At 61.8% G+C, this 24,229-nt stretch overlaps 3 protein-coding genes across 4 annotated transcripts; 1 reads left to right on the top strand and 2 right to left on the bottom strand.

The window, feature by feature from the left end:
* Positions 1-1,305: 1,305 nt before the first annotated feature.
* Positions 1,306-2,315, top strand: P2RY11 (purinergic receptor P2Y11; the record flags this gene model as incomplete). The annotated part of the gene is made up of 1 exon (XM_082496718.1): positions 1,306-2,315. The coding sequence occupies one exon, from the start codon at positions 1,306-1,308 to the stop codon at positions 2,269-2,271; it is 966 nt and encodes a 321-aa protein (XP_082352844.1). The 3' UTR covers positions 2,272-2,315.
* A 341-nt stretch (positions 2,316-2,656) lies between these two features.
* On the bottom strand, positions 2,657-5,787 carry EIF3G (eukaryotic translation initiation factor 3 subunit G; the record flags this gene model as incomplete). Of its 2 annotated transcripts, XM_082496666.1 has the most annotated exons (11): positions 5,726-5,787; positions 5,243-5,292; positions 4,716-4,808; positions 4,541-4,629; positions 4,208-4,267; positions 3,876-3,980; positions 3,578-3,767; positions 3,373-3,480; positions 3,089-3,225; positions 2,894-3,000; positions 2,657-2,752 (listed from the first exon to the last, which is right to left on the bottom strand). In XM_082496666.1, the coding sequence occupies exons 1-11, from the start codon at positions 5,743-5,745 to the stop codon at positions 2,737-2,739; spliced, it is 975 nt and encodes a 324-aa protein (XP_082352792.1). In that variant the 5' UTR covers positions 5,746-5,787. The 2 variants fall into 2 exon arrangements, with proteins under 2 accessions (XP_082352792.1, XP_082352793.1); XM_082496667.1 differs by lacking the exon at positions 2,657-2,752 and having other exon boundaries at positions 2,890-3,000.
* Positions 5,788-5,939: 152 nt separating this feature from the next.
* On the bottom strand, positions 5,940-23,501 carry DNMT1 (DNA methyltransferase 1). The gene is made up of 34 exons (XM_082496676.1): positions 23,412-23,501; positions 20,263-20,305; positions 19,567-19,674; positions 19,196-19,466; positions 18,853-18,925; positions 18,484-18,574; positions 18,321-18,361; positions 18,130-18,181; positions 17,693-17,776; positions 17,491-17,600; positions 17,280-17,398; positions 17,008-17,100; positions 15,837-15,988; positions 15,570-15,757; positions 14,869-15,058; positions 14,571-14,668; positions 14,286-14,433; positions 14,049-14,164; positions 13,657-13,858; positions 13,432-13,565; positions 13,118-13,291; positions 12,275-12,496; positions 11,443-11,635; positions 10,934-11,024; positions 10,193-10,327; positions 9,728-10,010; positions 9,483-9,624; positions 9,102-9,268; positions 8,850-9,027; positions 8,383-8,578; positions 8,148-8,311; positions 6,807-6,923; positions 6,610-6,700; positions 5,940-6,469 (listed from the first exon to the last, which is right to left on the bottom strand). Exons 1-34 carry the CDS (start codon positions 23,468-23,470, stop codon positions 6,387-6,389), a joined length of 4,608 nt encoding a protein of 1,535 aa, XP_082352802.1. The 5' UTR covers positions 23,471-23,501; the 3' UTR covers positions 5,940-6,386.
* Between the last annotated feature and the right edge of the window lie 728 nt (positions 23,502-24,229).

Genomic DNA, 24,229 nt, shown 5'->3' with positions numbered 1-24,229 from the left:
GCCGGCACCGTGTGCTGGAGCCCAGCGAGCCCCCAGCAACCCGGGCTGCATCCCCGGCAGCGTGGCCAGCAGGGCGAGGGGGGATTGTGCCCCTCTGGTGCGCTCTGCTCTGCTCTGGGGAGACCCCCCCGCAGTGCTGCCTCCAGCTCGGGGGGTGCCCACAGCAGAAGGACACGGAGCTGGTGGAGCGGGGCCGGAGGGGGCCCCGGAGATGCTGGGAGGGCCGGAGCCCCTCTGCTGGGAGGGCAGGCGGGGAGAGGTGGGGGGTCAGCCTGGAGAAGAGAAGGCTGCGGGGAGCCCTCCGAGCCCCTTCCAGTGCCTAAAGGGGCTCCGGGAGAGCTGGGGAGGGACTCTGGGTCAGGGAGGGGAGCCGTGGGACGAGGGGGGGCGGTTTGGCACCGGCAGAGGGCAGATTTAGGGGAGACAGCGGGGAGAAATTCTTCCCCGTGCGGGCGGTGAGCCCCTGGCGCAGGGTGCCCCGAGGAGCTGTGGCTGCCCCATCCCTGGAGGGGTTCAAGGCCGGGTTGGACGGGGCTTGGGGCAACCTGGGCTGGGGGGAGGTGGCCCTGCCCGGGGCAGCGGGTGGCACTGGATCATTTTCAAGGTCCCCTCCAACCCAAACTGTTCTGTGGTTCTATGACAAAGTGGGGTCCTCAGGGCTGTAACAGTGTCGTCCCCCCCCCCAGGGTGGCCCTCTCTGTGCCACCCCGATGGGGTCAGGGAGAGCAGGCAGCCCCTGCCCCAGCTGGAAGGAGGCAGACACACACGGCTCCTTTCCCCTTTGTGGCCAGGGCAGAAGGCAGCTGCCAGGCTCTGTCTGGGCGCTGCCCGTCAAAGAGGAACTCCCTTTCCCTGCCTGCAACCCCCGCCCCAACAGCTTCTCGCCCCCACTGTCCCCAAAATAGGGCAGTATGTGACCCTGTGGTGGCCCCGTGACCGCCACTGAGAGAAGGGAGGCAAGGCACAGACACGGAGGAGGAGGAGGTGAGTGGGGTGAGCGGCAGGGCTGCAGGCAGCACCCACCCCTGCCCGCACCCTGGGATCCAGGCAAGGAGGAAGGGGGACCGACAAGGGAGACACATTCTGTCCCCAGCCTGGGACCACAAGGCTTCCTCGGTCCCGGCGTGAGGTGGCCAGGACTCACGAACCTTCACCACTTCCTAGCACAGCCGTTTGCACATCAGCTGCACCTCGTGGCCACACTCTGCGTCTTTGCTGCCTGCAACCTAAACTGCACCCCTGCCTGCAGCCACCAGAAAAAAAAAAAAAAGGGGGGGGAACACGACACCGGGAGGAACCCCCAAGATGGCCATGAACCTCAGTCACTGCAGGAACTTCAGCAACTTCCAGGAGTCACTGTGGCCTGTGCTGGTGGTGCAATTCCCTCCAGCGCTGGTGGGTAACGGCATGGCCGTCTACCGTTTTGTCACCCGCGAGCACTCCTGGCACAGCGGCATCGTCTACTCCTTCCACCTGGCTGTCAGCGGGATGCTCTACTCCCTCTCACTGCCTTTTCTGGCGGCGTATTACTACCCGCCCAAGAACTGGCGCTACGGACCGGTGCTGTGCAAGCTGGAACGTTTCCTTTTCAACTGCAACCTCTACGGCGGCATTTTCTTCGTCACCTGCATCAGCCTCAACCGCTACCTCGGCATCGTTTACCCGCTGCGGGTCCACGGGCGGCTGCAGCCGCACCATGCCAAAGTGCTGAGCGCTGTCATTTGGGTGCTGGCTGGGGCGCTATCGGCACCCACCCTTTTTTTTGCGGAGCTGCAAGAAGCGGAGGGTACCATTGAGTGTTGGGGGAGTGCGGTGCCGCAGCGGTTGCGGGAGTTTTATCCCTACAGCCTGCTGCTGGCCGGGCTGGGCTGCGGGCTGCCCTTCCTCCTCACCGCCTCCTGCTACACCGCCATTATCCGCACCGTTTTCCGTAATCCTCACCTCAGCCAGGCAGAAAAACGGAAGGTGGGAATGCTGGTGGGGGCGGGAGTGGCTCTTTATGCTTTTTCCTACCTGCCCTATCATATTTTCCGTAACCTCAACCTGTGGCGTCGCCTGCTGCCACCGGACACGGAGGACTGCACCGTCTCCAGAGCCATCCACACCACCGCTCAGGTCTGCAAGATCCTCGTTAACCTCAACATCTGCCTGCACCCACTGCTCTACGCCGCCCTGGCTGACAGCATGCAGAGCTGCTGCCGCGCTGGCTGCGGTACTGCCACTGCCGTCGAGGAGCAGGCTGAGCACGTGGAGATGCGGCCAGTAGCCTAGGAGCCCCCTGGGGTGGCCCAAGGTGGCTGGCGCAGCGCTCGGCGTGGCCCTCGGGCACGCGTTTCCCAACCAGAAAGGGTGGCAGGAACATGGGAGAAGTTGGATTAAAGCCAAAACTACAAGCACGGCCTTGTGTCACACCTTTTTTTGGCAGAGATCCCCCTCTTTCCTAGCTGAAAAGCTGGACATGAGCTGAAAAAGTGAGGAACGGCGGCGCTGTGCCCTTCCACACGTCACAGGCTCGGGCGCTGCCAGACCCACGGTGTGCCTGGGGTGGGGACGAGTCAGGGACAGCCTCAGTGTGAGGACAGGGACAGTGTGGGGACAAGGATGGGGCTGCTCCCTGCCTGGTGAACCCTCCCCACAGCTCAGATGGACACCTTGGTGCATACCAGAATGTTCGTCTTTATTTAGAAGCGCTGATGGCTCTCGCCTGGAGCCGGTGCGGCACCAGCAGCACTGCATTCAGTTGGTGGAGGGTCTGTGGAGAAAGAGGAGAGCACGGTAAGGAGAAGGGAGAGCACGGGGAGGAGAGGGGAGACGGCGTGTGGTCCACCCGGCACCCAGCAGGGACAGAGAATGTGTCACCCCCCAATCCTCTGAACTACCCCCCGGCACTTACTTGGCCCATTCCACGTTGAGGATCAGGTGGTCGTAGCCAAATCCGGAGACTCCGGCAATAGCCCGGGCCGCATCCTCGCGGCGGTGGAAGCTGATGAAGGCGAAACCCTGAGGTGGGAGGAAAGGGAGACGGTGAGAGGAAGCAGGGGGGTCTCTTCCTCAGCCCCCCTAAAGGGGAAAATCCCTCCACGCCCACCTTGGACTGCCCAGTGGTCTTGTCCTTGGCTAAATAGATCCTGGAGATGGAGCCGAAGGGCCGGAACAGCTCCTGGAGATCAGTTTCACGCGTGTCCTCGGACAGATTGGTGACACGGATGGTGGCGTTGTCGTCAGCTGGGGGGAAAGGACAAGAAAGGTCAGGGCCACTGGTAGAACTGTGGCCAGAGCTGGCCGTGTGCCGTAGCCAGCACCGCGGAAGCCTGGCATCACACGCAAGGGAGCAGGGAGGCTGCCCCCACGCTGAGGAGAGGTCAGCCTTACCTCTGCGGTTGGGCTGCATGGACTCCCCGCGGCGGCTGGCTCCGTCTCTCAGGCTGGGGGGGACGTACTTGCCCGTCTTGCTCTGCTGAGCCTGCACCGGCTCCGGCTCTGAGGGCAGGAAAGGTGACAGGCAGGGGAGAGGCTGCTCACAGCCAAACAGCGATCCCCTCTTGCCACCCCATCTCAGGATAAAGGGGTGCCATACCTCCAGGCAGCTTCTCCTTCTCGCCTGTGGACAGCCCCAACTGCTCGGCCAACTCCTTCTGCATCGGCCCCAGGGTGTCCTTGTAGGGACAGCGGGTGGTCCAGTGGTCGCCTTTGCAGATACGGCACGAGACAATCTTCTGCCCCTTCAGCTTGTTCATGGGATCCTCTTCCTCCTGGCAGTTCAGGTCCTAGGGGACAGGGAGACTCCTGAGTCCCGTGGGATCCACCGTACAGCCGGGCACGGCCTCACCGGCAGCTCCCCACCAGCCCATGAGCTCCCACCGCACTCGACCCACCTCCTTGCTGGTGATGAAGGTCATGAAGACATCGTCGCTCACGGTGGTGGTGGCCACATTCGGTCCAGGGGCATCAAACTCCGAGTTGCCAAATTTCTTCCAGTTCTGAAGAGAAAATGGGGTGAAGAGGGGGGGCCACTCACACGGCACGTCCCCGAGCAATCACTGAACACAGAACAGGAGCAGCCAATGGGAAGGGAAACACTCCCCACTGAGGGGTCTTTGGGAGACTGAGAAGGAAAGGACAAAAGCAGAGCGCTGGGACATGACATGGTTCCTGCTAGAGCGCAGATTTCCTTCCCTCCTTCTCCATTCCTGCAGGACACACTCACCTTCCGACGGGCCACTGCCTTGGAGGCCTTCCTGGTTTCGATGCGGAAGGTGCGGATGATCTGTAGAGGTGCAAAAGAACCCATCAACGCAGGAGGAGGGATGGCAGACACGCCTTTGCCCCACACGCGCCAAGTTTGGGGCTGTCTGAAGCAGCAGAGTCCAAACAGGGCTCTAATGGGATGTCCCTGCTGCCCGTGGGTGCCTGGTGCTGCCCAGCCACGCAGGCAGGTACCAGACCCTGTGCCAGGGCAGATCTGAGGGCTCTGGCAGGAAAAAAGGGGAGCTCAGCAGTGGGAAGAAGCCAAAATGGCAGCCCAGGATGCACTGCTCACCTTCACCTTACGCCCATCCTCCTCCTCACGATACTCTGTGATGGTTTTGATGTTCCCATTGACAAGTTCCTTTGGGGAAGGGAGCGGGCCTGTCGGGAGGAGAGACAGTGGGACAGTGTGTGATGTGAGGGAAGTGGCAGGAAAACAGCCCCCCAGCCTCTTGCCCAGCTCTCACCTCCCTTCAGCAGCTCAGCCTCAGCGCTCAGGCTACCCCCCAGCACCCCTGGCAGGGGGATGTCCTTCAGCAGCTCGCTGGTGATGCATTTGTCTGTGGGAAGAGAAGGGGGAGAGACACCCCCTCGCTTGGAGCGAGCCCAGTAAAGGGGGAAGGAGCCCCACGCTCTGGCACAGCCTCTCCCCGCAGGGAGAAGGTGCGCTGCTCCCTCCCCCGAGCACGGGAAAATGCCAAAGAATCAAGAAATCCCAGCTGCTCCAACCCCCCGGGCTTTCTCAGCCCCTGAAATGAGTGGAATAAGGATGGTGAGAGGGATCCCTGCTCCCTGTGCCAGGTCAGGCACATGCTGCTTGCAAGGATCAGCCTTGGAGAAGAGCCCGAGAGCCCTGAACAAAGAGTGGGCACATCTCTGGACTGATTTTAGGAACAGCAGCTAATCTTTTTCTCCAGAGAAATGCTCCGGTTACCAGCAGGAGGAGTAACAAGAAAAAGGGGGAGGGAACAGGCCTGCGGCTCGAGTCACTTACCGTCCTCTCCACCCTCCTCTTCCACCTGGTCGGCCCAGCTGGGCTTCGAGCTGTGGAGACAGCAGAACCTTAAACCCGCTGTCCCTCCACCCGGGTCCCCCGCCGGGTCCCCTGCCCTTTCGTTCAGGGACACCGCTGTCCCCTCAACCCTGTGCTCCGGCCACCCCGCTGTCCCCTCAGAACCAGGCCCCTGCCACCCCGACGCTCCCCCTTCTCGCTCCCGGGCCCCAGCACCACCGCCGCCGCCGCCGCCCCCTCCTCCTCCTCCTCTTCCTCCTCCTCCTCACTCATCACAGCCCCAACCTCACCCGAAGCCCCCCCCGAGGGCCCGCCAGGCCCCACACCCGGCCTTCGCCGGCTGCCACCAGGCCCCAGCCCCGCTCCCCCCCCGAGGCCGTTCTCCCCCACGGTCCCGGTCCCCAGGCCTGACGCCCGGTCGCCGGTTCCTCCCCTCCTCCCCCCGGGTTCACCCCGTCCCCTCACTCGTAGTCGCCCGTCGGCATTGCGCTCCCACCGTCCTCACGCACGGCGACCGGAAGGAGGCGCCACACTTCCGGCGCCGCCGCGCCACTTCCGGCGCAGGAAAAGCGGAAGGGGCGGGGCGCGTTGCATGGCGGGAAGCAGTTGCTAAGCAACACCTCAGTGCCCCTCCCCGCGAGGCCGAGGCCTAAGCTAAGCCGGGAGAAAAGGGTTTATAATTCATAGGAGAGATTTATTTGAAGAAATATTACAACATATAAAAACTACATAAAGTATCAATTCCCACTTGTACAAAGCGGCCGATTATTTTCAATACAATGCGGCATAAAAACAGGGAGCGGGACCGGGAGTTGGGGGGTCCCACAGGGCCCTGCCGGGGTGGTAGTGGAGATCGATCATCACAGAGAGCGGCGGAGGGCAGCCAGGAGAGAGACACGAGCAGGGCCAGGGGGGTGGCACGAGCCATGGCAAGTCCCCCATGGGCCAGGAATTAAAAAAAAAAAAAAAAAAGAAACAACAACAACAAAAAAAAAAACAAAACAAACCCAAACAAAAAAGCCAAAACAAAACAAAAAAAAAATCAAATAAAACAACCAAAAAAAAAAAGGGTTAAAATAAATCAGTGCATGTTTAGGAGTCCTGGTGCCGGAGGAGAGGCCACGCATCAGTCGGCAGTTTCCATGGTCTCCATCTTCTCCACGGTCTCCATCTTCTCCGTGGTCTCCATCTTCTCCGGGGCGCTGAGGTCTGGGGAGAGAGAAGAGGGGGTGACACCGCTATGCCCCAACTCAGGACCCACCAACCCAGAAGGGCAGAGGCCGGGGATGGTGTACCCAACCCTACGGCACAGGGAAGGGGATGGCAGCAGCTCCCAGCGTGGCACCTACCCGCCGTGTCTTCCCTCAGCTTCGCCACCATGCATGACTTGATCTCCAGCCCGATGGCTTTGGCTAGAGGAGGAGGCACTGCGTTACCAACCTGCAACAGAGAGAAGGTTAATGCTGGGCACTGGCTCTGCCACCACACCAGCAATGGTACCGGCGAGGTGTTTGCCACCGGCGAGGGGTTTGCCACTGGCGCTGACCTGTCTGTGCTTGTCGAGGATGTTCCCGAAGAGGCGATATGTATCGGGGAAGCCCTGGGAGCGGGCACACTCCCTCACACTCACCACCCGGTGCTGCTCCGGGTGCAGCACCCGACCCTACGACAGCAAATAAAAAACAACGGTCAGGCCTTGGACAGGATCCCTCACAACATCATGCTCTCCACCTTGAAGAGATGGATTTGATGGGTGGGCTGTTCAGTGGATGAAGAATGGCTGGACAGTGGAATCCAGAGGGTGGTGGTCAACGGCTCCAAGTCCAGATGGAGACGGGTAACCAGTGGTGTCCCTTAGGGGTCTGTACCAGGACCGGCACTGTTCAATATCTCCATCAATGATGGTTGGATTGAGGGCACCCTCAGTGAGTTTGCAGATGACACCAAGCTGAATGGTGTGGTGACATGCCAGAGGGACAGGATGCCACCCAGAGGGACCTGGACAGGCTCAAGAAGTGGGCTCACATGAACTTCATGAGGTTCAACAAGGCCAACTGCAGGGTCCTGTACCTGGGTGGGGGCAACCCCTGGTATTGATCCAGGCTGGGGGTGAAGGGATGGGTGGAGAGCAGCCCTGGGGAGAAGGACTCGGGGGTGTCAGTGGGGGAGAAGGCGGCCGTGAGCCGGCACCGTGCGCTGGAGCCCAGCGAGCCCCCGGCAACCCGGGCTGCATCCCCGGCAGCGTGGCCAGCAGGGCGAGGGGGGGACTGTGCCCCTCTGCTGCGCTCTGCTCTGCTCTGGGGAGACCCCCCCGCAGTGCTGCCTCCAGCTCGGGGGGTCCCCACAGCAGAAGGACACGGAGCTGGTGGAGCGGGGCCGGAGGGGACCCGGAGATGCTGGGAGGGCTGGAGCCCCTCTGCTGGGAGGACAGGCGGGGAGAGGTGGGGGGTCAGCCTGGAGAAGAGAAGGCTGCGGGGAGCCCTCCGAGCCCCTTCCAGTGCCTAAAGGGGCTCCAGGAGAGCTGGGGAGGGACTCTGGGTCAGGGAGGGGAGCCGTGGGACGAGGGGGGGCGGTTTGGCAGCGGCAGAGGGCAGATTTAGGGGAGACAGCGGGGGGAAATTCTTCCCCGTGAGGGCGGTGAGCCCCTGGCGCAGGGTGCCCCGAGGAGCTGTGGCTGCCCCATCCCTGGAGGGGTTCAAGGCCGGGTTGGACGGGGCTTGGGGCAACCTGGGCTGGGGGGAGGTGGCCCTGCCCGGGGCAGGGGGTTGGACTACATGGCCTTTAAAGATCCCTTCCAACCCAAACTATTCTATGACTCTATGACCATAGCAGCCATTCGGCGATGCCTGCCCCTTCTAGTGGAGGGGACGGATCCGGCGGCACCCACCTGCTTGCCCATGGGCTCAGGGTTGGTGACGGTGGTGCTGAAGAAGCCATCCCACTCCAGGCGGCCATAGAGCCCGGCCCAGTGGTTGTGCCGGTTGCCAGTATGGGGCAGGCACCAAGGGATGAGGGTGTTGAATTGCCGGTCTGCGGGGTCGCAGGGCTTGCCTGGGAAGATGAAGAGGGTGAGGAGGGGACAAAGAGGTGGCCACAGATATTTTTGGGGAGCCAGCACCTACCTTCGGCACAGGAGCAGACCCCCCGCAGTGCCCCAGAGCTGCTGCGGCCGTTTTTCTTCTCGTGGTGCGTGTACCGCAACTTGCGCGTGGTCGTGCCGTCCGACAGTCGCACCTCTATGTTGGGCAGGTCACGCCAATCGGAACCCGGGGCCAAGGGGATGTGTCTCATCCGCGCTGCGACCAGGGCACTCATGTCCTGCCAATGACAAGCCCACCGTCACCGCATGGGACGCAGAGAGACACTGGCCACCCCAAGAACCCCAGTCCTCTCTCCGGGGAAGGCTAGGGGAGAGGGATAAGTCCCAGCAGTACGCCGGCCTCATCTTTGGGAAAGTTAACCAGGGAGGACCTGGGGATGGTCCCTCTCACCCCACCTCACATCCAGCCCACCCTTGACCCCCATCTCAGTTTGGGTCTGGGGCGTCCGAGTGTAGCCTGGGCCCCTGTTGAGATCCTGGCACCCGCACCTTGCAGATATGGTCCCTGAGGATGGGCTGATACTGAGAGCCCCGGATCTGCCGCTGGAACCAGGACTGGGGCTCCCCGTTGTAGGAGATTTCCAGGGCAGAGGCACCGTTCCTGATCTCTGGCAGGTCAGACATGGTGTCCCGCACGGTAATGGTGCGGAAGGGGCCAGAATATGTCCTGGGAGAAAGGAGGGAGCCGTGAGCAGCCGAGACTTCACCCTCACCAGCCCCAGCACGGCTCCGAAGGCTCACCGGGTGATATTGCTAACAAACTTCTTGTCATCCACCACAACGCTCAGCTGACAGGCACGAGGCGCGAACACGTGCAAAGGCTCGGGGAACATGGGCAGCTTCTCGCCGGGAGCTGCGGCAAGGACGATGGCTCTCCGCCGCGTCTGGGCCACACCGTACTGGCCAGCCTGGGAAGGAAGGGACAACTCCTGAAGGGGCTGGAGCATCCCCACATCCAGTCTGTGCACTCAAAGAGCTGGGAACGTCCCTCAAACCTCCCAGGGAAGCCAAGGAGCAACGCAGCCAACTGCTCCTTTGGAGGGAACGGTTCATGGTGGAGCCAGGTGAGAGGAGAAGGGTTTTCAACCCGGTTAACTGTCTTGGGGTCACCCACCCCCCTACCTGTAGCACCCCGAAGGTGCACTGGTAACCCATGCGGACAAGGCAGCGCAGGGTGAGCTTCAGCACCATGGAACGCTTGAAGGACACAAAATTCCTGACGTTCTCCAGAAGGAAGAACCGCGGTCTGTAGTAGTCGCAGTAGCTGTGAGGAGGGAGAGGGACACGCAAGCAAGGATAGAGCAACATTTGAGGTGGGGGTCCGCATCCGCACCCCAACACAGCTCCTCACCACCTCCCCTGCTAACCTGAGGAAGGAGACCACCAGGGAATTCTTGAACTTGGAGTAGGTGCGGGAGTTGAAGCGGTTCATGCCGCTGAAGCCTTGGCACGGGGGACCACCGCACAGCATCTCCACATCCCCCTTCTGCGGCAGCTTCTGCCCCAGCGAGTTGGTCTTCTCGCCAGACATGACCAGCTTCAACAGGACGTTGCAATCCTCCGTGAAGACGGTAGTGCCGGGATTGTTCAGACGGAAAGCCTGGGCGGCCGGTTCCCACATCTCGATGGCCCAGAGCGTCTCCGACACGCCTGGGGAGACAAAGCGGAGGATCTTGAGCCTGTGCAGAGGAGCAGAGCGCTGGCTCGCACCCCCTGATCCGGCACGTGCCGAACACAACCGCCAGCTCCGAGGAACCAAGCGGCGAGAGCTGATGCCTGTCTCCCCACGGGCTCCGCTCGGCACCCACCGCTGTCCCTGCTCTGCCGCTCACCTGCCTGGTGGAAGCCCTCGGACAGCCCTCCACAGCCAGAGAAGACATCCAGGGTCCGCAGCTTGGGGAGCTTCAGCTCAGCCGGCTCCTGCTCGCTCTGCTCACAGCTCACCGATGACTTCCCTTTGCCTTTGCCTGCGAACAGAGCCCCCGCTCACATCAAAAGGCAAAGTCATTTCCTCTTCTTAGTGCTTACAAGGCAAATTCTTCTCCCCCTCCTCTGCAGCAGTTAAAAACATCAGCTTCAAGCACCTTTCTACCCCTTAATTGTTTCACCGCCACTGCCAGAATACGCCCTGGCATTTGGAAGGGAAGCTTCTCGTCTTTCCCCCCTCCGTGTGTGATCTCTTTCCATCCAACACCCCGTGGGCACAGGCAGAGAGTTTCTGAGGGTCAGACAGGCGCAGCGATAACTCGGAGGGCAGCTCCCCATGTTAGGAGCAGGGTTCAAAGCTCTACGCTACTGAGCGGCCAACCCTTGGCAGCGGCTTGGCAAGTGAAAGGCTTCGAGATCTCTCAGGGACCAGGTGCTCTCAGCTGTGAGGTTTATTTTGAAAAGATTAGGTGCCTTAAAAACAGAGCTGCAGACCACATCGCTGCATCCTGCCAGAGCGTCGGAGCAAAGAGGAGAGCACAGCAACATCTGGTCGGCAGCGTGTCTTATCTCTGCTTGGCAGCATGTAACGGCAGACGCGAACCGATTCACCCACCCGAGACCTCTCCCCTGCAAAGCAGACTTACCTTTCCCTTTCCCCTTCCCCTTCCCTTTATTGCCCGAGCTCCGAGCGTGGTTGGGAGGATCTTCAAAGCTCTTGGTTTTTGCGTTGTAAGCCTGGGGAAGAGAACGCGTTCAGGACACTTGAATATAAAGAGCTTTTCTAGCTCAGGAACAGCCAAGGTATTGCTAACACTCCATCGGGGCTCTGAAACAAAGGGCAGGACCCAGGCGCAGCGCTGGGGGCTGCAGAGCGCCCATCGCCTCCCTCTCCACTGCCTCAGGGAGCCAGGGTGGCTGCCCGAGAGTCCGAATTTGTCCTCTCAGCTCCATAGGGAGCAACTGGTCCAGCCAGCTCCTGGTGACACTCAGATTAAAGCTTCCCTTTGCATCCAAGACTTATTCCACCAGGAGACTGCAATGAGCTACAAATTCTCGCTCTGCGCAACGGCTCCTCTGTGCAAAACACATGCGGAGAGGCAGGACAGCCTGTGCCAGGGACACGGCCAGACCCCTCAAACCCCAGCTCCCTCACCTCCAAGAAGTAGAAGCGGTCGAGCCCACCGGCGGAGTAGTCCTGGATGCTCTCCGTCAGATCCTCCCCATACACCACCGTGCAACGGCCCTGCACGGCGCGAAAGTCGACTGTCGTCTCCTCGTCGCTCCAGTACAGGAGGTTGATGTCTGCATGGTAGCTGGCTTTCATGGATTTGTGCGTGTTTTCGGGTCTGCGGGAAAAAAAGCATCCGGATCGGGGAAATGTTTTCAGCAAGATCCTCACCCCTGTCCAGCCTCTGGCACTTGCACCATTCTGTCTCCCAAGAGAGGAGGGTTTGTTTCCTCCAGCTGCGCACGTTCGCTGGCACAGCCTGGGCACAGCACCAAAGGGATGATTCGTTTCATACCAAAGGGAGTTTTTTGCGGGGTTTTCTTAGAGGGAGTTGGCAGTGGAGCTTGTAAGTGAATTTAGAGGCAAAGAGTTCTAAATCGAGGAGCTTTTAGGCTTGAAACGCACGGGTCTGAGTGTCAGCACGTTCCTCTCCCACTGCCAAGGCTCCTCGCACGCATCCCTGCGTGGTATGGGGGAGATGACTAAGAGCCTGCAAATGTTTGGGTAAACACCCACACCCTGGAACGGCGCTGGCGCTGCAGCTCAGCACCGGGTCTGAGCCCACACCACCATGGCCTTAAGCCCCTTCGAGCGGTGCCCACGCTGCACCGACCCACCACACCGCTGTGCTCGAGGCACCTGGCTCCGGCGTGACCTTGAGCTGATGGCACAGAGCTTTTCCCGGCACCCGAGACCTCGGGTGAATCCTGCAGCCCACTCAGGGGGGGCTCTGCACCCCCCCAGCAGCGCTGTTCACCTGTAGAACTTGTAGATGCGCAGCTTGATGTCAGCCTCATTGGGTTTGCCGTTGCTGCGGATGTTGCAGAAGATCTCTTTGATGCGGCCCACGCGGTAAGGGTCGGGGGCATCCAGGTTGCTGCCCTTGATGTACTCCGAGTACTTGCGGTAGTGCTCCGGGTGCAGCTCCTCATCCACCGCCTCCTTTTTGGGGCGCTTGGCTGGACTGGCGGGTTTCATACTGGGGAGTAGGGGAGGGAAGAAGGTTGAAGTATCCCTTTCACTCACCCCCCCCCCCCCCCAAAAAAAAAACCTAGCAGCAGAGAACATCCTCCTCCCGCATCGCTGCCTAGCCTGCCTGCTTCCTCCTCTTCTGCTCTCCTCGGCGCAGGGTAGGCACCGTGCCTCCTGCTCCGCAGCACGAGCGTTTTACAGCCAGATCATCGCATAACTGTGCACGGCTGCAAACCAAGTTGCCTCCACCTTGCTGCCCCAGCCCTCTTCCCAAAGAGGTTTGCCCGTAATTACAGGCAGCAGGCAGGCTCTTGTTTCACCTTTCATCTACCCGGGCTCGTTCTTTTGAAGAAAAAACGACGCACAAAAGGATTCTGATTCATCTGCCAAAACAAGGCAGCTCAGCAATCGGGATCATCTGATCAAAGAGAAATCGCTCAGTTTAACGACGGGAGGTGAAACTGAAGTTAGAGGCACCTTTATTTCTAAGCTAAGCTTTTGGAAATTAGGGGGATAGATGCTTCGTTTACAGGGGGGATTTGCTACCCGGAACCTACATCCTCTACTACCAAAAAGCTTGACCGAAGAGCATCCTGAGAAGTGCTCACAGCCCCCTGCAAGCACCAACCTGAAGGAAAAGGCTTCTGGCAAGAGGTAGACGCCATCTCCCACCCTGTACTGCACTCCGTTCTTGGTGGCCATGGCGTAGAACATCTTCCCATCGCCTTCCTCCAGGGGCTCAGCCACTTTGGGTATCTCCTTGTGCCTCACCTCATCCAGGCGCGTGCAGCTCATGCAGAACCTGCAGGAAGAGGGACAGCAGAGCGTGGTGACAGGGGACCCTACTGAAGCTGGCTGTGATGCTGCCGGGAGCTGAGAGGCTCCTGCTGCCCATTTTGGGCAGAGCGGATCCCAGAAGCCGCTGCCCTGCACAATGCTCACTTGTATTTATTGTCTTCCGTGGGCTGAGTTTTCGGTGGGGATTCGAACCGAGCATACTCCTGGTCGTACCACATCTGATAAAAGTAAGTTCTCCCGTCGTCTTCCACCATCTTGATCTCCATGTCCAGCCCGCCCTGCTAGGAGAGAATTGTTCACCGGGATTGGTGCTGCTGCCTGCACTGCGCCTGGCTCGGGCCAGACGGGGTTTGCAGGGCTGTCACCCACCTCCATGGACCAGTTCTCCGAAGGCGCCTTGTAGATCACTTTGACTTTGCCGTGGATGTAGGAGAGCTGCATGTCCTCACACTCATCCACCAAGAAGAGCTCGAGGGGGTCAGAGGTGGCCCCCAGGACGGTGTCCGAGCCGGGGCAGAACCAGTGCGCGTGGAACATCTGGCCGCTGCTGTCCTCCCACATTGCTGTCACCCTGAGGGGGAAGGAGCTGGGGTTATGAAGCACCAGGAGAGGCTGGAGCTGCTCTGAGCCTTGCCACAGCTCCTCGAACAGCAGCACGGCCAAGCAATTAGTGTTCTCTAATTGGGAATGCCAGCTGTCCCCGCGCATGTCCACCCCAGCAGGAGCAGAGACTCATCCCTTTCAGGCACTGTGGCACCGACCTGGCGAGGTAGAGGGGCTTGGTGGGATCATCAGGGCTGACAGAGACGCAGTCTCCCACCTCCAGGGTCTCCGAGTCAATGCAGACCCTCTGGTAGTAGTCCTTCTTCCCATCACTCTGCAGAAGTTGGGGGACAGTGGAGAGAACTGATAAATCCCCACGCCGGCGAGCGAAGCAGCCCCCAACGCAGCCCGAGCACCCACCCCAGCCCCGGCAGCGGGGTCTTGCCCAGCCTCACCTTGATGGGCTCCCCCACCCAGGAGATACGACTCTTGTTCTGCTTCTTCTTCCTACCCTGCAGCATCTTCTTGGGCGATGGCATTTCGGGGATGTTGTCATCCACCTCCTCATCCTCATCAGCTTCCCTCACAGCCAGGTTGGGACACCTGGGGACACGGGAGCATCACTGCAGCACAGCACAGCACGAAGAAGACCACATCCCCTCTCTCTTGGAGGTGGAGAGGACTTTGGCAGGAGACATCACTGGCAGGAGACATCACTGCCACCAGGGTGGGGGACGCACCTCCTCTGCAAACAAGCCTGCTTGCTCCGTCCGCTACCCCCAAACTTCACCATGTTCTGGCAAGCCTTGCACTTCCCACACTCGGGCTGCTGGCAGACCTGGAGCAGGGAGAGGGGACAGGCTGAGCACAGGCAGACGCAGCGGAGATGCCGCAGGCAGGAGGGACAGGGAACGAGGGGATCGCGGTGGCCTCAGGAAATCACTCCTCTACCCCAAGGGAGCAACCCCAAGAGGGGCCATTAAGGTAGGATGGAGGGGATCGGGTCACTTCGGCTCCACACCCGTCCCCCCTTGTTACCTCGCAAACGCCGCAGCGCCGGCGCTTCATGGCGTTTTCCTTGTCGTCTTCCCTCTCGTCCTTCTCGATCTGCTCCGAGAAGAAGGTGTCGAAGATGAGGTACACCAGCTTGGTGGTGGTGGCTTTGGTGGGACCCTTGTCCTTGTCTATTTTGGTAGGGTGCCGGATGGCTTGCCGTCTGACGGCTCGCCTGCAACCAAGGTGAGAGCGGTCAGAAGGGACCCTGTGCCTCATATCGCTGACGGCTACAGCCACAACGAACAGCCTGGCCCCCGGGGAGGGTCCCCAGGGAAGAAAGCTCTCCCCAGGGCACCCAACAGCCGAGGACCGCAGTGGGATACCCCAACAGGCACCCAGGCGCATCCCGTGGCTGCCACGGCATCCCGAAGGGATGCAACAGCATGACAAGGAGCAAAGCCAGGCTCCGGAGACCCAACCCAGTGCCTTTCCTCCCTCGGGGCAGCATTAGGCAGAGGGTTTTCCCAGTTTTGGGAGGATTTCTGCTCCAATCTCCCAGTGCTGCCCGTACCACTAAATCCTCAGGTTGGCCCAGCTGAGAACAAGAAAAGGTGTTTTTTTTTTTTTCTGGGAGGATCCCCTGTGCAAAGCCAATGGGAATCCAACTCGCCGGGCTCCTACGGGATGCTGCAAAGCCAAGTGCCTCCCAAAGAGAGCGTCTCCGTGGGGGACACGGGACTCACCTCTTCCCCAAGGTGACTCCAGCCAACTTGATCAAGTCCCTCATACAGGGCGTGATGAGGACAGGGGGTTCGTCACTGTCCCCGGCTTCGTCGTAGCTTTCCACCTGCTCCACCACGAACTGGGCATGCCGCAGGAGCGAGTCTTCTGTGAAGCGGTTGAAGTTCAGCCCCGCGGGAGGTACAGTGGTCTGTGAGGAGGGGTCAGGTTAAAGGAAAGGTGCCAGAGCAACAACCCAACCCCGGACGGCACCGCTATCGGATTTTCACCTCGATTTTGTTGAGCAGATCCTCGTAGCTGACGTCGCGGTTGTTCTGCAGGAACTCCACGACGATTTTGCTCATGTAGATCTTCTCTTGCATGAGGGCGAAGATGGGAGCGTACTCCTCGCTGGGCTCCATCAGGATGTAATCCGCGAAGGCTGCGGCGGAGAGATTGCGGCGGGTGGTTAAATACCAGGGAATTTAGCGGTATTTAAGGATGAGCCAGGACTGCGGCGAGTGGGTCCTGGGGAGGGGAAAGACCAGCCAGTCTGCCCTGCTACAGCACCAGGACCTAAGCGTGTGGGGAAGCTCTACCACGAGCCAGGACCCACAGTCACTCAGCTATCGGAGCAGGAACATGATGTAGGGCACACTATCCACGCAGTAGCCTTTTATTTTTCTGTTACCTAATTAGAAAGCAAAGACAATCCAGTTTGGGGTTGGTTTTTTTCCTGTAACTATAAACTCCATTTGCCGATGCACAGGAGTTAAGTCCTCCTCTGATCTCACCAGGTTATTGGAAGGGTTCCTTGCAGAAACGGTGAAGGGAAAAAGCTTTTCAACCCCCAAATATCAGCCTTCTTCCCGCCCCCCAGTTTGGCTAGAGAGTGAAAAAGCCAGCTGGGACACAGAGCCAGGGGCTGGCCGGGACCGGGCATTCCTCCAAGCCCTTTCTCAACACAAACCTGTCCAAAAAACCCAGGGAATAGAGCAAGAAAGCGACAGAGCCCCACAACGGGGGCCAAGAGCTCAAGACCAATGAGAAAACTCCCTCTGAGAGCGACACTGAGCCGTCCCCCGCATTGCCCCGACAGCTTCTCGCGGAGTGGGGAGAGGAGGACGGATCCTTTCTGGGAAAGGCTGGGAGGGAGACATCCCCTTCCAGTCACCTTGCTCGTCCCAGCTCCGTGCAGGACACCGTTGCCAGCCACGAGCTCAGCAGGAGGTTTTACACGCGTTTAAAATAAGCCTGGGTGCTGCTGAGGCTAAACAAACCCAGACAAGCTTCAGCACGGTCCCCCACCTCGCCACGTGCTTGACGGTGCAAGTTCCCGGCAGCGGCAAAATCCACGAACCCAAATAAAGCTCCTTCACCAGCCGGACACGCAAGCAGAGACTTAAATCCCAAGCCACGCACGCTCCCCAAGCCCAACCTTCCCGCTCCTCGCTCACCCACCTGTGGTGAAGCCGATCAAAGCCTTCTCCCCTCCGTCGAACCCCGTGATCCACCAGGCATTTATGGGTCCCAACTTCTTGGCTCTCACCCCACCTGAAAGCGAGAAAACTCTGATTTCGGTCCTCAATGTCCCCCCCCAAAAAAAAGCAGCTGTGGGTGACAAAGCACCACCCGGACCCAGCTTCGTTTTGCACGTGGTGTTGAGCTGAAATTTCAAGGTGACAAACCATTGTCCCCAACAGCCCTGGAGACTCCTCCGTTGTCTGACTCACCGTCCAGACAAGGGTTATCGTCATAGATGGGCTTCACGGCACCGCTGAAATACAGCTCGATGTTCCTCTCGATCAGGCCGGTGTCAAAGGGGCACAAGTGACCTCGCTTGTCGTAGACGCTGGCAAGGGACAGAGGATGTAGTTTGATGCGTTGTCCTGCGGGTTTTGCAAATCCAGCGGGGATTTTATAGCCCGATTTCCTATATCTCACCTAAAAGAGGTGACTTTGTGCTGCGGCAGGTCCTCATAGCTCTCAAAGCCGTCTTCGTTAGCGTCGAAGATGGACAAGCGCTCATCCGTCAGCATTTCTGGCTCCTCCAGCTGAGCGAGGGAGAGAGAAGGCCGTTTAACGAGCGTTCCCATTAGCACGACAGCTCTCCTCGGCACCGGAGAAGGAGCATTAAATCCCTTACGGCGTCATCGGGATCCCCTTGGAAGAATTTGAGGTCAGGATCATCGAGGTACTGCCTGCAGTCGACGCACTTGGGAGGGGTGGTCTGCAAGACAGGGGAGACGGCGTCGGCTTTTCTCTCCCCCTCACCCTCCCCGTGAGCTTCAGCCCACGCTCAGGCTCAGAGCTCCTTCCCCAAACGGTCCCGTTCGTTAGCGCAACCCTCGTTTTTAATTCATCCAGGCAGCAAAACAGCAGCTGCCGCTTCGAAAGCAGCCCAAGCTCATCCAGGCTGTGCTGCTCCCCACCTTGCGGGGGGGGGGAGGGGGAAGTTGATTTTTGGACGCTGGAACTGGAAACAGCTTTAACTTTCCGTTAGGGAAATTTAACGGCTCTTTGGAAGAGTTAAAAGAATAAAAAAAGCCCCCAAAATGCTGAGACGGAGGAAAAGGGACTTACTTTAGCAGGTGGTGTAGTTTTAACCTGAGTAATTTCATCTTTTATCTCCGACCTGCATGGGAGAAAATACAAAAGGGTGAAAACACAGAGCGGTGTAACGTCATCGTCCTCCTCATGCTAACGAGGCCACAGCGGAGGGAAACGGGCACCGACGGGCACCCAAAGCAGGGAACGCTCTCCTTCCTCCTTACCCTTCTTTGGTTTCAATTTTAATCCTTTTCTCATCTTGTTCCTTGAGGGAGAAAGGAAGGAGTGTAAGGGGAGGCTGGAGAGCACGATGCCCTCCAGGCCAACAAGTTCGACTTGGCAAAGCAGCCGGCCAAGACCTCGGCCGCCAACGGCGCCGGCACGCACCTTCTCCTCCAGCTCCTCTTCCTCCTTCTCCACGCTCATCACCTCCTGCTTCACTTCCCCGTTCACCTCCTCCGATTTCCGTTTGTTAGACCTGCCGGTTTCGAAACGGAACGGATCAATCCGAAGGTCCGATGCCACAAGGGTTTGGAGTGGGGGGGGGGGGGGAAACGAGGGGCTCCCCCGGCACCGGCAGGAGCGGGGCTCCCCGGGGAAGCACCCAGCAGTTCCCCAAGGTCGGTCTTATCGGGAACCGCAAGTTTGGGGATGGAACCCATCAGCCCAGGATGGCGGAGAGAGGAAGAAGAGGGTGAAGGCTCCTGGAGGACGCGGTAAAGGAGGTGCAGGTCCCAATCCTGCAACGGTACTGACCCTTTGGAGAACATGCTCAGGATGGTCGGCTGCCGGCCGGAGCTCCGAGTGGCCCGGGAACTGGCGGGAGACTCTGTTAGGAAGATGAGGAAGGATTGCGTTAACGAGGGGGACTTGCCACCCTGCCCTTCCTGCAACACCCCACGGGGCCAAGACCATCACGGGGGGAGCAACAGCACCTGTCTCCCTGCACCCCATCATCCCCGAGCAAGACAAGGAGAGCCCTTCCCGAGGGGATCCCTCTGGGAATCACCATGTTCCCGCTTGATATTTAATGATAATAAATGATTTCATTTAAGGAAAAGAGGATGGAAAACCAAGTCGCTCCCGGTGCCGCCGTTACTTTTGCTTTCCCCGTTGGATCGGCTCCTCCTGGCCTTGCGAGCCCGCGGCATGGGGACCAACAAAGAGGAGGAGGAAGAGGTGGCTGCTTCCTCCATCTCCATGGCGCTGTCTTCTTCCCCATCGGGTCCTGCTCGCTCCGAGTCCTCGTCGCTCCCATAGGCACCGTTTTTGGAGCACCCGTTGGACGCCTGCACCAGCAGCGCTGCGTCTCCATTCTCCGTCGAGAGCTCTTGGTGCAGCAGGGCTTTCACCTTGGCCAGGTACCTCTCCTGCGAGGGAAGAGCATCGGTTAAACCGGCTCTGGTGAGCCGTGCCACCAAGGAGCTGGCACAACCCAACCCACCGGCTCGCCGAAAACCGGGGTCTCACCTCCGACAGCTCCTCGCAGCGGAGTTTGGCTTCCAGCTCGCTCAACTGATTCTGGACATCGGCTTGGAGGAAGCCATGGATGAGGCTCAGCTTCTCCTTGACGCACTCCTGCGGGGACAGAGGGGACAGCGTGGGGTGAGCGGCGGTGACGCTCCCCGCGGGACTCAGCAGAGCCGCGTCTCCGTAGGCGATTGGGCTGAGCCGAACCACCGGTCGCTCCAAATCCAGGTGCCGCTCACCCAACTGGTGGGGACCTCCTGATAGGAGGTGACGGTGTTTTTTTCCATATGACAACGGACAGCGCCGACACCGGCGCTACCGGCTCCAGGGAGCTGCACCACCAAGGGAGGCACCGGGGTCTCAGCCAGCTTGCTGCACTGTCCTTGTCCCCCCCCCACCCCATTTCGGGGGGCTCCGGACCCTCCCATCCTTGCAACATCGTGGTGGCACGGAAACGAGAGACTCGGCAGCACTGATGAATCGCGGTCCCCTGCTGGGCACCAGAGTCACATCCGCGCCGAGCATCCAGGAGCCGGCTCCAGCTTCCCGCCGACTCCCACTGCTGCAAGCCAGAGCCTTCCGCGCCTGATGGCGGCACCCAATGCCGGACCGGCGGTGACGGCATGGGATGGCGGCGCCCAAACGGGAGCCAAAGGTGGGTGGAAACGTGGCTCCCGGTGATCCCGGCACACTCACCTTCTCGCTCAGGCTGTCTTCATCCCTCTCCAAGTCCTGCAGCCTGCAAGAGAAGAGCGTTGGGGGGCTCCGCCGATGGGCCACAAGGTGACGGGGGGACACACTGATGGGCTGGGGCAACCGGGAGAGACCCCAAAATCACCTTGATGGCTCTAGAAACAGCACCCGGCGATGGAGCGGTGCCGGCTGCCACCGCAAAGTGGGGCCAAACTCCCTTGGAGCAAGTGGGATGCTTGGCTCCCAGGCGGGGAATAAGGGGGGGGGCGGTAACGGGATGCCGGTGGCCACGGGACCACCCAAGGGAGCGGCGGGGGGTTCGTTGCCCACCCGTGCCCTACCCCGGAGTGGAGATGGCTAAAAACACAGGGGGAAAAGCCACGTGTCGTCTCCCCACGGCGCCGGCGGCACAAAGCGGCGATGGAGGGTGGGGGGAAAGCGGCCGGCGCTGCCCCTGCGCGGTGGCGACAGCCCACAGCCCCACGGCGAGGAGAAATCCCCATCTCCGCCGCTGCGGCCGGGGGCTCGGCACAACCACCGGCGCTGCCCGCCCCCCCCCCCCCCCTCCGTTTCACCGCAGCTCTCCCGCCAAAACGGGGAGCCCATCTGCCAGACTGGGGCCATGCGGCAGCCCCCCCGGGAACGCTTCCGTCTGCCAGGACACGGGATGAAACCTCTCCGGTGCTGCCGGCATGTCTGGCACCAGCTCCATTCGCTCCCATCTCACCTCCGGCCACCCGCTTTTTCGGCTTCCTGCCCCCATACCGCCACCGCTTCCTTCGAACCGCGGCCAACGGGGAGGGAGAGGGGTCCCCACCGCCGCCACCACCACCCCCCCCCCAAAAAAAAATTCCAGGAGGGCCGTAAATCCCGTCCCATCATCGGCACCTGGGTTTGAGGACAGCCATGCAGCCGGAGCTCCGGCGGCGATCAACGGCGGACGGGGAAAGGTCGGGGCGCGCCAAGGCTGTGCCGTGCGGCCGCCGCACCGGAAGAGGGGTAGCCGAACCGGAGAACGGCTCGGCGGCAGCCGGCGAGCGTGGGCCCCCCCCTTCCCGCCAGCCAGGGGATGCCGGGAGGCGAGCGGAAGGGACAATAGCCGGCGGGGAATACGGCGCAGGAAACGCCAAACCCTCCATGTGCCCTCCCCGCCGCCGGTGGTGGGGCGAGAGCCGGGGCGGGGAAGGGGGGGTCACACACCAGGACGGTGCCGGATCCCTCCGGAGCGAGGAGGAGGATGGCTCGGAACCCCCCCTTCCCAAGGGAAGGAAAGGTCCCCCGCTGTGCGCCCCTCGCCACCGCAGGAAGGGATTTCTGCGCCCCCCACCCCCAGAGAAAAGTGGGGGGACACCCAGTGCCCCCCCACCCCGGCCACGGGCACCTTCGCTCCCCGCTCCGAGCGGCTGCGTGGGGACAAAGCCACGCGAGGGCAAGGCTGGGTGGGTGTCCCGTCCCCCCCCCCTGCCACGTGGGGCCCGGCCGTGGGGCAGGAGCACCCTGATCACCCCCCCTACGGACCCCCCCGGGGTTAGGGCTGCCCCATGGGGCAAGGGGGGGCCTGGGGGGACCCCCGATGTGGTGCCCTACTGAGCTATGGTGGGGTTCAGTGAGGGGGGGGGGGCATGGAGTGCAGTGCTGGGGGAGGCAGTGTGAGCACGGGGGGGGGTCACGGCAGTGCTGGGGGGGTTCATGCGATGCATGGGGGACCAGTGCACTACATTGGGGGTGTCAGTGCATGCTGGGGGGGGGGGGGGGGAGCATAGAATGCATGGGTTGACATTGCACTGCACTGGGGGGGGTCACAGAATGCATGGAGGACCAGTACACTGCACTGGGGGGGTCAGGACAGTGCTGGGGGGGTCATAGAATGCATAGAGGGCCTGTATGGGGGGGGCAGTACACTGCACTGGGGGGGGGGGCATAGAATGCACGGAGGGCCAGTGCACTGCACTGGGGGGGGGTCAAGGCAGCATAGGGGGGTGTCAGGGTGGTGCAGTGCACAGCTGGGCATCAATGGAAGGGGGGGGGGGTGCAGTGCCGCACTGGGGTCCCCACACTGCGAGGGGTGCAAAACTGAGGGGCGGGGGGGCAGTGCAGTGCCTGGGGGGGGGGGGCTGGGTCAGGGCGGTGCAGTACTGAGGGGACCGAGGGCAATGCAGTGCAGTGCTCGGGGGGTGTCAGGGCAGTGCTGGGGGGGGGGGATATCAGTGCAGTGCGGTGCTCGGGGGGTGTCAGGGCAGTCCTGGGGGGGATATCAGTGCAGTGCAGTGCTCGGGGGGTGTCAGGGCAGTGCTGGGGGGGGGATATCAGTGCAGTGCAGTGCTCGGGGGGTGTCAGGGCAGTCCTGGGGGGGGATATCAGTGCAGTGCGGTGCTCGGGGGGTGTCAGGGCAGTGCTGGGGGGGGGATATCAGTGCAGTGCGGTGCTCGGGGGGTGTCAGGGCAGTGCTGGGGGGGATATCAGTGCAGTGCGGTGCTCGGGGGGACGTCAGTGCAGTGCAGTGCTGGGGGGGGATGTCAGTGCAGTGCAGTGCTGGGGGGGGGGTCCAGGGCTCAGTGCAGTGCTGGGGGGTGTGTCAGAGCAGTCCCAGGGGGATGTCAGTGCAGTGCAGTGCTGGGGGGGGGGGGGTCCAGGGCTCAGTGCAGTGCTGGGGGGTGTCAGAGCAGTCCCGGGGGGCGATGTCAGTGCAGTGCAGTGCAGTGCAATGCCGGGGGGGGGTCAGGGCAGTCTGGGGCAGTGTGTGCAGTACAGTCTCAGCAGTCCGGGAGGGGGGGGGGGAGGGGGGAGGGGAAGCTGTCAGTGCAGTCCCGGGGGGGTCACTACCGTCCCGGGGGGATGTCAGTACCGTCCCGGGTGGGGGTGGTCAGTGCCATCCCGGGGGGGTGTCAGTGCCGGCCGGGGCGGGGTGTCAGTGCCGGCCCGAGGTGGGTGACAGCTCCGTCCCGGGGGGAGAGTCAGTGCCGTGTCCGGGGGGGGCTGTCGGTGTCAGTGCCGTGTCCGAGGAGGGGGTGTCAGTACCGTGCCCGGGGGGTGTCACTGCCGCCCCGGGGGGGGTGTCACTGCCGCCCCGGGGGGGGGTGTCAGCGCAGCTCGGGGCCGGGCCCGGGCCGGGCGGGAGAAGGGGGAGGCCGCAACCGGGTCCGGAGACTCACCGTCGGCGGAGCTCGGCGGGCAGCGGGGCCGGGGGCAGCGGGGCGGCCCGGGCCGGCATCGGGGCGACAGCGGCGGCGGCGGGACCGGGAGCGGCGGGACCGGGAACGGCGGATTCGCGCGGAACCAGCGGCGGGGGCGGGGCGGCGCCGGGCGAGACCATGGCGGCGGCGGCGGCGGGGGGGGGACGGGACGGGACGGGACGGGAGAGACCATTCCGCGCAGGAGGGGGGACCGGACACAAAACAGACCATTCCGGAGACCGCTGCCGGAGGGGGAGGGGGAGGAAAGGGGGGGGGGGGGAGGCACCGGGGCGGGGGTTGGGGGGGGGGGGGGGGGGGAACGGGCCCGGTGCCGGTGCGGGGGCGGCCGGAGCGGGGCGGCCCGGGGGGAGCGGGCGGGGCGGGCGGGAGGGGCCGCCTCGGGGGGGACCGTACCACTGCGGGGCGGGGGGGGGGGGGGGGGGGAACACACCGGGGGAATGTACCACTGTGGGGCGGGGGGGGGGGGGGGAACACACCGGGGGAATGTACCACTGTGGGGCGGGGGGGGGGGGAAACACACCGGAGGAATGTACCACTGTGGGGCGGGGGTGGGGGTGGGGGGGGTTACGGGGGGATGTACCACTGTAGGGCGGGGGGGGAATGGGCCGTACCATTTAGAGGGGACCGTACCACTGAAGGGAAAGGGGGGGACGGGCCGTAGCACTATTGGGGAGACCGCGGGGGGGGGGAGTGGAGTGGTGTCATAATATGGGGGGGGGACAGGCCCTATGACAGCGGGGTGGGCCTGTACCACTGTGGGGAAAGGGGGGGGGATG

The sequence above is a fragment of the Vanellus vanellus genome (assembly GCF_965231255.1).
Source record: "Vanellus vanellus genome assembly, chromosome: 30".
NCBI lineage: Eukaryota > Metazoa > Chordata > Aves > Charadriiformes > Charadriidae > Vanellus > Vanellus vanellus.
This window is presented reverse-complemented; position numbering and strand designations above follow the sequence as displayed.